Source organism: Condylostylus longicornis, unplaced genomic scaffold (genome assembly GCF_029603195.1).
Source record: "Condylostylus longicornis isolate FDR11 unplaced genomic scaffold, ASM2960319v2 ptg000038l, whole genome shotgun sequence".
Lineage (NCBI taxonomy): Eukaryota > Metazoa > Arthropoda > Insecta > Diptera > Dolichopodidae > Condylostylus > Condylostylus longicornis.
The window spans coordinates 323,845-337,080 of record NW_026578007.1 but is presented as its reverse complement, the minus strand read 5'-3'; the positions used below and the strand labels follow the sequence as shown (position 1 = coordinate 337,080).

The window sequence follows — 13,236 nt, the reverse complement described above, 5'->3', positions numbered from 1 at the left end:
AATAACCGAAATTAATACGACTTATAAAATTCTATAAAAAATTTAAAAAATTTGCAAAACTCTTTAGCAGTTATTTTTTTCATTTTATTTCACTACACAATATTTTTTCAAAAACTTTTTACTTACTCTTAACTTCAAATTAACTTCTTTTTCAGATATAGCAATCATAAAATTAGATTTTTCAACGATTTCAGTGGTAAATCAAAAATTATCGAAATGACAAATGCAACTGCAGATTTCGTAAATTCTACGGATAATCGAATGTTAATCCGACTTGATGGTGGTTATCCAAGCATAGTTTCATCAATTAAAATTAGTTTTGATTCTTATGGAATGTCAAACTGCATACCTGATTTTAATTTATCCGCAAACGTATTACAAACCCATTATGTATCTGTTTCGAATCTGCCAACTAAATACTTTTGTTTATCGAATATTATGTTAAAAGATGGTGAAACTATTGGATTTCGTTTAAATAACCTACTACTGTTGGAATCTAATGGAACCGGAGCACCGATTTCTATTAAAACAGCATTTACTAATTACAAAACTTTTATGGAAAATATAACTAACTATGACATAGCCCTATCTAGAAAAAGTGCAACATTGGAATTTCATAATTCTGGAGAGTACAAGATATTTAATTTCGAAATTTCTGTAATGAAACATCAGTGTGGCGCTGAATATGTAAATTATGGACAAACTTATTTGTTCACATTACCTATTAATGTAAGCTCAAACTATGGTCGTATTGACTGTGCTTGGACTTTTAATTTCAAATATTATTTCACAAATAAAAATTTAACTTTTGTATCTAACTTTGAATTTACCGATTGCACCAAAGAATATCTCGCTATATATAATGGAGAACTGCCATCCGATATACTAATCACAAAACTTTGCGGTAACAACAGTTTTAATTTCGTACCAGATGGAAATTACCTACTTGCACATTACCATTCAGAAAATTTTACAGGAAAGTCAAAATTAAATGTGTCACAAAGTTGGAAAAAAGAGTGTGGTCGCGATATTATTCCAACCCTACGAGGTGCATTAATTTCGTTTGAAGCGAAAGATTATGAAAATAATTTAGAATGCATTTGGACCTACCGTGCAAAAGATGGCTTTAGTGTAGCTTTACAGTTTTTCGGCAGGTAAAACAGATACTTTTATACATATTTAAATTTGACAATAATGCTTCAATAAAATGTTCATCAAATAAAATATACATATAAAAGCAAGTTCCATTTTAATGTAAAGAGTGCAGAAAATAATCAGGTTGGGATACAGATTCTGATTTGAATTTGTAAATCTGAAGAATTCGAAACATGAAATTAAAATACCTGAAAATGAAAATACCTGAAAAAAATTTCAAAACCCTTTTTTCAAATTTAAATAAAATTGAGCCAAACCAACGGTTTGTAAAGAAGATCTTTACAAGTGAAAATATTGCTTCTAAAACCAATCTACTAGCACATTATTTAAATTAAGTTTAATTAATACTCAAAATTATATAAAGCTATTGCAAACTTTTTGAATGCGCAAAAAAAATCATTTTTTCTCTCTTAACCAATTCCAGAATTGTTATAAATATACCTACATACAAAGATAAATTACAATAACTTATTTCTGAAAGTATCTATCCTACATTTTATATTTACATTACAAGCACTTTCAGTTTGGATTATTCTTGCTTTCAACATACAGTTTTTGTCGAAAGTATAAGATATTGTAAATATAATTGTAATATACAAATTTGAAATATGTTTTTAATTTTACGTAAAATAAAGTTTCAAATGTCTATTAATATTTTGTGTACAGATTTTTCATCCCATCAAATCCGAACTGCACGGATGATTATTTAGAAATTAAAAGGTTATCAATAGATAATAAATGGATTCAATATCCGAAATTTTGTGGACGGGAATCTCCTGTAACAATAAATTCCACAAGTTCGGTGTATGAAATAAAGTTTCGTAGCGACGACAAAATTGTTGGCGATGGATTTAACATTAAATTCATTGATTTTTGTGGGGGAGTCTATAATGTAACTGAAAATATACAAACAATTAAAAGTCCTGTTGATTGGTACACATCAAGATATCAAATCAAATGCAATTACACTTTAGTTACCGACAGCAATAACATTATAGTAGCAAAATTTAGTAAATTCAAAGTTGGTTCCGATGCATCAGGACGAGACTGTTATTATTCAAAACTTTCGGTTTACTATGAAAAAGATTATTCCCAGAAAAAAATTGGAGTATATTGTCAAACTAATCCTTTGAAAAACGAAATTAGAACTAAGAAATATATCACATTAATATATGAAGGACAGCTATATACCGATGATTTTTCTTTTGATTTCTACATCGAAAGTTGTGGAGGAAATGTAACTAAACCAACAAGGATTCACAGCCCTATGGATGAAAATGGTAAGAGCATGTTTCCATAGATTTACAAGAATATAGTGACACTCAAAGAGGGTTGTTTAAAGTTAAACGATTTTGAAAGTTTGAAATCATTGTATATGATACACAGATACAATGATTTCAAACTTTGCATTCAAATTATACAAAATACATACATCACATTTATATGTTATTGCAAATACAAAAAACTGATGTGACCATCACATAACCGACCGCAATATGCTAACGAAAGTGTTACAAAAGATTATGAAAATTTAAATACCTCTTCCCAATTTTAAGAGCGTTACTAAGCTTTTAGTTTACATACCTAGAAAAATGTAAATTTGGCTCTGTAAAGTTTCACTTTTTGTTATCTGAATTCTTTGAAAAGTTCGTCTGTTAATTTCGGTAACAAACAAATTTAAATACTAAATTTCAAGAAATTTCGCAAGTTAGTTGCGTTGATGTGGTAAAAAACGTAAAGTAGCCCATAGTTCGGTTTCCGAGCTCCGATATTTCAAAAATCTTATAAGTTCATTGTTTTAATATTCTGAACTTTATTAAATTTCGAAGAAATTAGTTGATTATTTCTCTGTACATATATTTATGTAAATTATGCATATATGCATGTATTCATCAATGCTATGATTAGAATGAACGTGAATTTAAAATGTAAAGAACTAAAAGAAAATTAGGTAGTTATTCCATAGAATAATAGTATTTTCGGAATTTATTTTCAATAATTTTATTTCCAATTATTTGATTCATTAGTCATCAGTAGTAGTAGTTCTCATCAGTAGTAGGTTACTCTTACTGGGTAGCTCATGGATAATTTTTTAGATTTATATCGTTCTCCAAACAAACACTTAGCAAAAACGGCTACATTTAGCAATACCAGACTGGTTTTTGTGATAAATTTATTGAACGATTTATAAACAGTTATTATTTTCACTTCTATCTATGGCCATATCAATAGTTTGAAATGCAGATAGTATTAACATTTCATTGAACTTCCTAACAAAAACAATGAGCGACTTTTTCATTTGAACCTGATAATTTTTTGTTTTGCAGGAATAGGATATCCTGCTCAAATGGATTGCATATGGTTAGTTACGGCTCCACCAAATAAAGATATACAGATTCAATTCAGCTATATATATTACGAAAACAATTACAAATGTATGGATGACTACATTGCAATTTATAATTCAACAGAAGCTATTGATTCATTTAGAAAATTATTACTGTGTGGAAATCACACTGGTTCTTCAATCCCTATAACAAAAACTTCCGGTAATGCATTGATTGTAACTAAATCAGACTCATATATGTCATTTAAAGGATTTGCTGCAGATATATCTTTTATTCCTAAATGTGATAAATTTCTAAATTTAACAGTAGAGAAAAGTTCTCACATTGAATTTGACTACTATTTCATGAATGGAAACTACGAAAGTAATCTTTTTTGCCAGATATATTTTACGACAAGCCCCGATTTCCAAATACTAATCGAATTCATGGACTTTGACGTGAAGGACTGTGCACAAACACAAAATTCCAATCTAACTTTAGATATTGAAAGATGCAAATGTGATTATTTAGAAGTATTTGATGGCCCCAACACGTACCAAAAATCTTTAGGGAAATTTTGCGGAAATAGTTCACCAAAAATAATTCAATCTTCAAAACAATATTTAACACTTAAATTTATCACTGATAATTCAATTGCCGGTACTGGGTTCAAATATGAAGTTAAAAGGAAAGCAAACATATGCAGTACGCGAAATATCGATTTATACGACAAAAAAGTATATATGAGGTCTTTCTTAATACTTAATGGGTAATTATATATTGTCTTTGGCAGGAGTATATTGTAACATCACCAAATTATCCGGAGTATCCACCAAATACTTACTGTGAGTGGCGCATTAACACCAATTCAAGTTTTCAAATTAAATTCGACAAATTTGATTTAGAAGATGTGTCTCCCTTAACTGGTATTTGTAATGATTATCTGGAAATAATAAGACCGTACACAGTCGTAAGTATAGGTATTTTTACGAATCACTTTGCATTTAGATCTGTCTTCCGACTTGTCTTCTTCTTCGTTGATCTGCCGACTTGTTGTATTCAACCTGTATTTTAATTTTAGCTGAAGAAGGAATAAATAATTTTCCGTAATATATCAAACATCAAATAACCACAATTTTTTTTTATTTTCTACATAAAAAAAAAAATATAAAACATATGTATGTACACATCTACTTATATAAAAATGAATTTAGATTTTTAGAATCAGAAATTCAAAATGAGCCAAAAATATTTCAAACAACGGTAACTCCACAATTACTAAAAGCGAATTGGAAAATTGCGAAACATACTAACTTTTTTCGGACCTGTATAGAAAATTTAAAAAACAATTTACAGCTCGTTATACAAATTAGATTTTTGTCTCTATTTCTCATTTTAGGTTGTATTGGAACCTAAAATGAGAATGGAAACTAAAATAGTGGGAGAGACTATGACTTTAAAATGCCGTATTACCATATTAATTTATGCAAAATTTCAGTATTGAGTTTGCAATATTTCTTAAGATGTGGCCAAACTACTATTGAATAACTTAATAGAAACCCAATTTTAGTATTTTAGCTTTGCACTGAGTTTTTAAAGATTATGGCAAGCGCATTTTTGGCATAATAGCGTTTTTTAATCCTTGAAAAAAACCTTCTGTTGGTTTAATTTTTATGATCAGCTTTCATTGTGTCATTTAATGAATCACATATGTTATTCAACAATTGCCACTGATTCAAATTTATTGTTCCTCATTTTGAATATTAATTAAAATGATTTTTTTTCTTCCGTTTTCTATTCCATTTGGAAGCATAAGAAATCTACAAAGTTTCTCCATCTGATTCTATTCTGCGCTATTGCTTTTTTTTTGGGACCTTTTTTTTTATTTTGATCTGCGCCATGTTTCTTTGGGTCTGCCTTCTCTCGTTTTTGCCTGCAGATTCCATTCAAGGGAATATTATTTACTGGCCTTCAGAGAGTGTGGCCGATTCAGTCCCATTTCTTCTTTCTGTTCTGGATGTATGCTGGCTCCTGTCTTATTAATTCCCAAAGACCTTTATTGCTTATTCTTAACCAGAATATTCCGAAAATTATTCATATGCATTGTTTACGAAGGTCTACACCCTTGCCTTATAGCTCTTCTTTATTAGCCACATTTCACTGCCAGATAGAAGCACCGATTTGACGCACGCGTCGAAGATTCTTATTTTAGTGTCCTTGCCAGGTGATGCTGCTTGAATTTCGGCGCCTTAAATTTTTTAAATTTTGAATTTCGGCGTAATCAAGAAATATAATTATTTTTCTTAATTCACTTAATTAACCGTACATATATCAATAATAGTAATCGAAATAATTGTTTTTAAAACAGTATTTTTACTAGTTTAACCATTGGTTTCATCAAAATGTATTCAATCTAATTTAACTTCCGCGAAGTTAAAATTGAAAAAAGAAGTTAAAAGTGAAAAAGAAAAATTTAAGATTTGTTCAAAAAATATTTTTGATTTGTTTACCAACGATACGTTTTAACGATATGTTTTAAGGCTATTCAAATTGGAAAATGTGCAATTAATATTCTTAAAACTTCAAAATTGTAATTGAATTCCAAACAATCTTTGTTTATTTTATATGCTTTATATTTGTTTTATTTACTTTTATTTACTATTTCCAGAGCCAAGGAAATATTGAACAGGATATAGTATATTGCTCAAACAAAATTCCAGCAAATGTTAATGTATATGCCTCAGAATATACTATGGAGAAAACAAAACTTATTTTTAAGTCGAACAGCGAAATACAAAAAAGTGGATTTAAATTAATTATAAAGGAAAAGGGAGGTAAGTTACTTATAACAATTTTTTATATATATTATTGTGTATTGAAAGCTGCGTTAAACTTTTAAAATATTTCAATTGTTACACATAATCAGTATCAAAGCAACGCAATTGGGAACGGTTAGAAGATTATTCGATTTTTTTGGTATATTAAAAAACAACCATTTTTTTTTCGAAACTATAAATTCCTTTGCCGGTATATGGCTTATTACCGACCGTATTGTGTAAATAATAGGTATAGGTTATGTGATGGCAACAAATTTTGCATATCGAATTTTCGGCGGGAATGCACTTCTCCATAGTAGGGAAGTGTAAGTAAACTATTTTTAGCAACCTGTCGGTCCGTCGGTGTGTCGGTCTGTTGGTCTGTGTGTGCACGCGATACAAGTTCTGCTGAACCTATTTTGATGAAATTTTATATGTTAGTTTATTTCAACCATGGCACGGATTGATCAACTTTTGGGATATATCAGGCCTCGCGAACTGCACTTTTTAGCGGGCCTGTTTTACATTCTTGAACATTTTGAAGAAAGTATTCAACCGATTTACTTGAAATTTCATATATAAGCTTTTCTGGACCGTCCGGGCCAAATATACATTTTTGCGTATATAAAGAGAAATTATTGACCGATTTCATTGAAATTTAGTATTTGAATTCCTCGTATTAAAACAATAAACACATAAATTTTTTGGAAAGATCAGGGCTCGAAAACTGAATTGCAGGCCGACTTTACATTTTTCACCATATCTACGGAACGAATTGATCGAATTTCTTGAAATTTAATATTTGAGTTCTGGTTAACTGGCGATCATTTCAGGGAATTCGGGTAGCACAAAGCGAAACTCTACTAAGAGCCAAATTTACATTTTTCTAGGTGTGTTAACTATAAGCTTACTAATGTCTTAAAAATTGGAAAGAAGTATTTAAAAGACATTTTTATAATATTCTGTAACCTTTTCACTTAACTAGACAATATACAATGCGGTCGGTTATGTGCTGAGCACATCAGATTCTTTTTTCATGTATTTCTTTTGAAATAACTTTTAGAAATAGCACAACTGAAGCTTCAAAACCAATTTTGTAAAAGAAAATTTTTGAGCAAACAATTTCCTCTTTGCAATTCTCGAATATCACTAAGCCATTATATGATCCGCTGAAATTTTCATCATCTTCTCAAAACTTTTGTGAACTTGGAATTTTAATTCTAATTAAATATTTTCAGGCGATTCTGAAAAATCTTTCTTTTTAGTGTATATTTCTCATAACTTTTTTTTATCCAACTTATTCCCATTGACTGTGTCCAAAAAAGGCTCAGGGGAGCTATTTCGGATCATAAACGTTCCAACTCCAAAGTGTAAAGTTATTAAAACTCTTAGTTATTTAAAACTCTTATTACCATGTTGAATGGTATTTGCACGAAATCTATAGCTTATTTAGAAATACCTAAATTCTTTTTGGGACATTCATAAATAATAATTGCAAAAAAATGAGCAACGGAAGACAAAAGGAACATATTTCACCAGAAAGTGTGGATAAATTTTATTGTAGTATTTTAAAGAGCACTTTTTTAGAATTTTGCACTAAAAATAAATTTAGAATATTTTCGATAAAGTGAAAATAAAAACTTGTTTCAATATCCCTCTTTCCAAAATGTTTTCAGAAAGAAATATGTGTATGTTTGAAGAAAACTTGGGCATTTTCAACAATTCAATGCTAACTTAGATCTAATATAAATCTGCAAAAATACGATGTTTTACGATAAAAATTATTTAAAAATACAATTAAAAAAAGGTAACTTAAAAATCGTAGCAAGACTAAAGGTCTAAAGCAGTGATCGCAATAAGATTTTATGTATCGTGCCAAAAAAGATGTGTTTTTTCAAACCAATATTTCGGCGTGCCGAATCTATTCCATAAAATTAAGTAGTATTGAAAATCAGAATACTTATATTCGTTTTTATATTAATTTTTATTTATTTCATTTATTATTTCATTTTTATTTACATTTAAACATAAATTTATATAAAAAAAACTTAAATATATTCAATCAACAAAAATAAAAACAAAAATATCAGATATATTCTTCAATATCAACTAATCACGCGTGCCAGCAAAGTTTCGAAGCGTGCCAATCATGGCACGCATGCCACATAATTGCGATCATTGGTCTAAAGCATTTTTATTTAAATGCTACATAAATATTTCAGACGTACTAGTTTTCGAGCTATATCCTGTTGAAAAAAATCGTTCCAAAATTTTTTCTGCATGTAAATAATGCTAATAACTTCAAACATAAAGTAAATAATCATTAAATACTTATATCTGATCTTTAGTTTCCGACCTGCCAAAGTGAGAATTTGAAAAATTATAAAAACGACTTTTCTGGGAAAATTTCATTATTTATTAATCAAAATCAGAAATAACGAAATACAAAGATCTATGCGTGACTGCCAAATTTCGAATTTTTTGACGTTAAGCTTACATTCTACTTTTTACTAAGCATTTCATCAAACAAAATTATTGTCAGAATCTACTTCTGTTTTGTATTTTGGTAAGAAACAAAACAGAGTCCCTACAAAAGTCAACATTAATAAAGTTGGGTCAAACCAATGGTGTTTGTATTGTAGCACTTTTCCCTTCAATAAGTGAATATATTGCTTTTAAAAGCAATCTATGTATACCTACTATACTGTTTAGTAAAATTATTTTCATTCATATACGAAACTATTTCTACGATTGTATATATTTGGGATGAACGATTTATGTAGTTTTTGAAATAAAGCAAAAAAAATTTAGAGAAGCGTTAAAAAAATGCTCGATTTAAAGGGTTAATTGCATGAGTTAAGAAAAATAATTATTTATTATTCTTTTTCAAATATATTTTTTTTTTCAAATTTCTATAAAAGCTTACAGCATTTACAGAAATTTGAAAAAGCCTGCAGTTTTGGAAATATAAGGTGACAAAAATTCAAATTTTACAAATTTCGAGAGGCGATAACTTGAGAGGGGGTGGAGGTGGGAAGAGTCTTCTTCTGATGAAATGAAGTGTTTATTAGTGTCCAAAAGTTGTTAAAATTTTACGCTTTCACAACCTAGGGTCTAGGAGTAAAATGACATCAAAAATTTGGAAAAACAGATTTAGATAACGGTAAATTTTAACGTCCATTTTATTTTTTTAAAGTTTAGCTGTAGTATGCCGCGATAGAAAAAGCAAGCAACTGCCTTTCTGTTTTTGCAAAATTTGAAAAATGCTTATGGTTTCGCTGCAATAACTAGTTAAAAAATGGAATTTTTAGGGTTTTGGGGGGGCATAACTTCTAGAGGGGGGGAGATAGGTAAAAATTTTCTTCTACGGAAATAAGTTTCTAGTAAAGATCTATGTACATAAAACATTTCAGCTTTCTATCTTCAAGGCTGTAGAAGTTTTGTAAACATGTCCACGGGCGGACGGACGGGCAAAATGCAACTAACAAACACTTTTTTCAAAAATTTTTTGGAAAAGTGCTAAAAAAAATAAAACAAAATTGCACAAATCTTATATATTAAAAATCAAAGTCTTATAAATTAGTTTAATATTTCTCTTTTTAATTTTAGTTTGTAATATGACACTCATTGAAGCTTCTGGATATGTGGAATACGCCGTTAAAGGCAAGTGCCGGTTTAACGTCGAAATTGAAGATTCTAAAACTATGGCACTTTATTTTGATATTAGAAGTTTAAATACTGTAACAAAAAACTGTTCTCAAACTATTAAGGTAAATTTAAAATTATATACAAAAATATGTAATGATGTAGTATTAATTCTCCCCAATATTTCAATGAAAGTTATTTTTTTTGTTCATACCTGCTATTTTAATTTCAGATGTTTGATACGAAATCCAACGAGCTTTTACATCAAATTTGTGTGAAAGAAACATATTACAGCTCATATCAAGTGTTTTTGAAATCAAGTAAAGTAACTATTGAAGCTGAACGTCTGAATGCTGATGGAGACTTTGATGTAGATTTTTTTTACATGGGTAATAGTAATGGTTTAGGCTGTGGTGGAGAATTTCATGGAATTAAAGGCGTACTTTCTAGTCCAATGTATCCTAGTAATTTTAGAAATTATAGTGAATGTCGTTGGGTTATAACTGGTCCGACCAACACTGTTATTGGAATCTATTTCAAAGGTATCTATACTCATATGTAGTTCAAAAATTATAAATATACCAAAAATATTTGCTGCGCAGATTTTGATATGGGATCCAAAAAAAATTGTCCGTACGACAATCTACAAATTATTGAGGCATCTCCAATTCGTTCAAAAGTTGCACTAGAGCTTTGTGGAGGCGTAAAAAAATTTTAGTAATATTTTCCCATAAATTTTTAATGAAATTAAAATTTTTTACAGGATGACCCAGGTTATTTCGATAGCAAAACAAACGAAATTATAATTTTGTACAAGCGAACAGTCAATTTTGATGGTAGAGGTTGGCTCTTAGGATTTGAAGCTAAAGCTGAATACAAGTCTGGAACTATCATTACGTGATCTGCCTCATAACTAAAAATTATATATATATCTTCCAAAGTACACAAGTTAAAAATAAATAACCTAATGACTTAATAACTTAATAGGTTATATATTTTTAAACAATATAATCAACAATTATTTCCACTTGTCAAAATTATAACTTGATTTTAAGCTCATTATTTATAACTTTGAAATGAAATACGAACATGTTAAATAAAGTAATTCCATTACGAACATAACAGGTGACGTAACACACTTATTATTAATTGTTACTGTATATAAGCAATAATAATTTTTATTGGTGTTACAAAATACTAGCATAAAATGTTTCAAGAGTTTTTTTTATAAAAATTATGATTTAAAAAAATAAGCTTATTTGCCCACCTATCCTTGGCTTCCAAAATGCAGTGAAAGTGTAAAATTTACAATGTATCATATTCTAAAATGTATTTAAAAGCTCTTGACATTGTATAGACATTCTAAAATGTGTCGAATACGCAGCCGAAACGTAAACTTTAGAAATTTAGAGTTTTTAAAATCTGTCAGGTTAATCTTTTCTTTTTTTGTTAATTTTTTGTTTTTTATTTAGTATATTTTTTAATATTATTAATTTGTTTTTCAAACTCTAAAACTGAAATCGAAGCTTACATACAATGCAACGGCTTAAAGAGTTGTTTTAAAACTGTTATTTAAACAGAAAACTTAAACTTTTCGTTGTTTTAAAACTGTATTTAGACAGTATTTGACCCGTACTAAAACTAATATGCCTCATTTTATTGCACAAAAAACTTAAATTGCGCACAGAAAAATACCAAAAGTGAAAAACTTTAAAACAATTTATTGAGTAATATTCGGGAAAAAAGGATCTGGTACCATTAGTTTGATTTATATACAAACAGCAGCGAACTTTTTACGGTTACTCTTTCTGCTTTACTTTCTACATTTTATCTGCAGAATGTGTATAATTGTATAATTTTTGTGTAGGGTATTCTGGATCAGCAGTAGGTTGTAGTTATACTGTACTTTAGAAGTCTTCTGCCGTTATCTACTATGCATCTTAGAAATCTTCTACCATTTCTGAGCAATCTGCACATAATTTCAGTGCATTTTGGCTTGAGTAACAATGATTTGTGGCATTACATTTTATATAGGTTCGAAAAAATCGCATAAAGGTGTAAATCTTTTTAAAAAATTTTAAGAATAAAAAATTACTTTTTGTCACATTATTTATGCTAAAGGAAATAAAATGTTCCACATAATAATTGTTCCATACAATTTTTTTATAATTAAGAGTTTCTTAGTTGTTTTTTCTATCCACTCATGTTTTTTTAAAGAGTCAAGTAAACCATGGGAAAAAATCTAGCCTAAGTTTAAAACCTATAACCTTTTCGAAAAATTTTCGTTGTTTCGCTGAAATTATTGTCAATTAATAATTAAATATTATTAACTATTACAATCTGGTATTTGCAAGTAAATTAACGGTTTTTAGTAACATTGACATGAAAGCCTCTTAAACCATATTAACAGCATGGTTTTTTTTAGGTATTTATACTTTTTATGATTCGATTCTTAAAAATATACATATTAATTTATGTTATCTTTGTTACATTGATTGATTATTTTTAATAATATTTATTGATATTTTCAATAATATTCAATTCGTTTCGCAATTGCATGAGGAAATTTTCCTAAACATTCCTTAATCACGTTTAATCACATTTGGCAAAATTTAGTTCTGCAAACTGTAACAACAGTTGCAAAAACCCTCCGAATATTTTCCTTTATGTCAAGATCGAGGGCAAAAATCTCCGAGTGGAAAATTGTCGAAGTAGCTGCCACAATTGGTGAATAAAATTTATTTAATAATATCACTCGATATCGATTTCAGCCTTTCCTGCGTCCACCTTGTTTTGACAGAAAAGATAACGTTAAATAGCTTTTCGAAGAGTCATCTAAAAAACTAGCAACGCCAAGATATTTGATAGATCACAGAACTAAGAGAAGTTTTAGTAAGTTTCACATTTTTCTTTTTACCCCGTTTTAAAATGAAATTGTTGGTCTGTTTGCCAATAATGTAAGCGTTGAATTTTTTAACTCATTAATCCTATTTGGATTTGAGAATTGTAAATTCAAATATTAAAATTAATCTTATTTACATTGTCTAACTACCAAATTCAATACTGGATCAAGTGGCGGATTGGAGCCAATTTTTGTAAATTATATTTTCTTTAACTGAACAGTAACCTCATTATGATCATTCGATTTAAGTGTACTCAAAGCTTTTGATTTATAGCAAATCTTCAAATGAATTTAGTTTTTTGTTTTTTTTAGTTTACAATACAAGTATATTAGTATACTTGTATTCTTTCGTATTACCTCAAAGAAGGTTTAACAAAAACTTTTAAAACAA

General features: G+C 28.8%; 1 protein-coding gene across 1 annotated transcript in view; it reads left to right on the top strand.

The window, feature by feature from the left end:
- LOC129609223 (cubilin homolog) overlaps window positions 1-11,036 on the top strand; it is a 59,446-nt gene extending 48,410 nt beyond the window's left edge. The window contains exons 22-30 of the mRNA XM_055521154.1: window positions 156-1,154; window positions 1,822-2,435; window positions 3,483-4,219; window positions 4,276-4,452; window positions 6,151-6,316; window positions 9,908-10,068; window positions 10,176-10,485; window positions 10,546-10,646; window positions 10,707-11,036. Coding sequence (XP_055377129.1) covers window positions 156-1,154; window positions 1,822-2,435; window positions 3,483-4,219; window positions 4,276-4,452; window positions 6,151-6,316; window positions 9,908-10,068; window positions 10,176-10,485; window positions 10,546-10,646; window positions 10,707-10,844 — 3,403 coding nt within the window. The 3' untranslated portion in view covers window positions 10,845-11,036. The remainder of the gene's footprint in view (window positions 1-155; window positions 1,155-1,821; window positions 2,436-3,482; window positions 4,220-4,275; window positions 4,453-6,150; window positions 6,317-9,907; window positions 10,069-10,175; window positions 10,486-10,545; window positions 10,647-10,706) is intronic.
- Window positions 11,037-13,236: the final 2,200 nt, after the last annotated feature.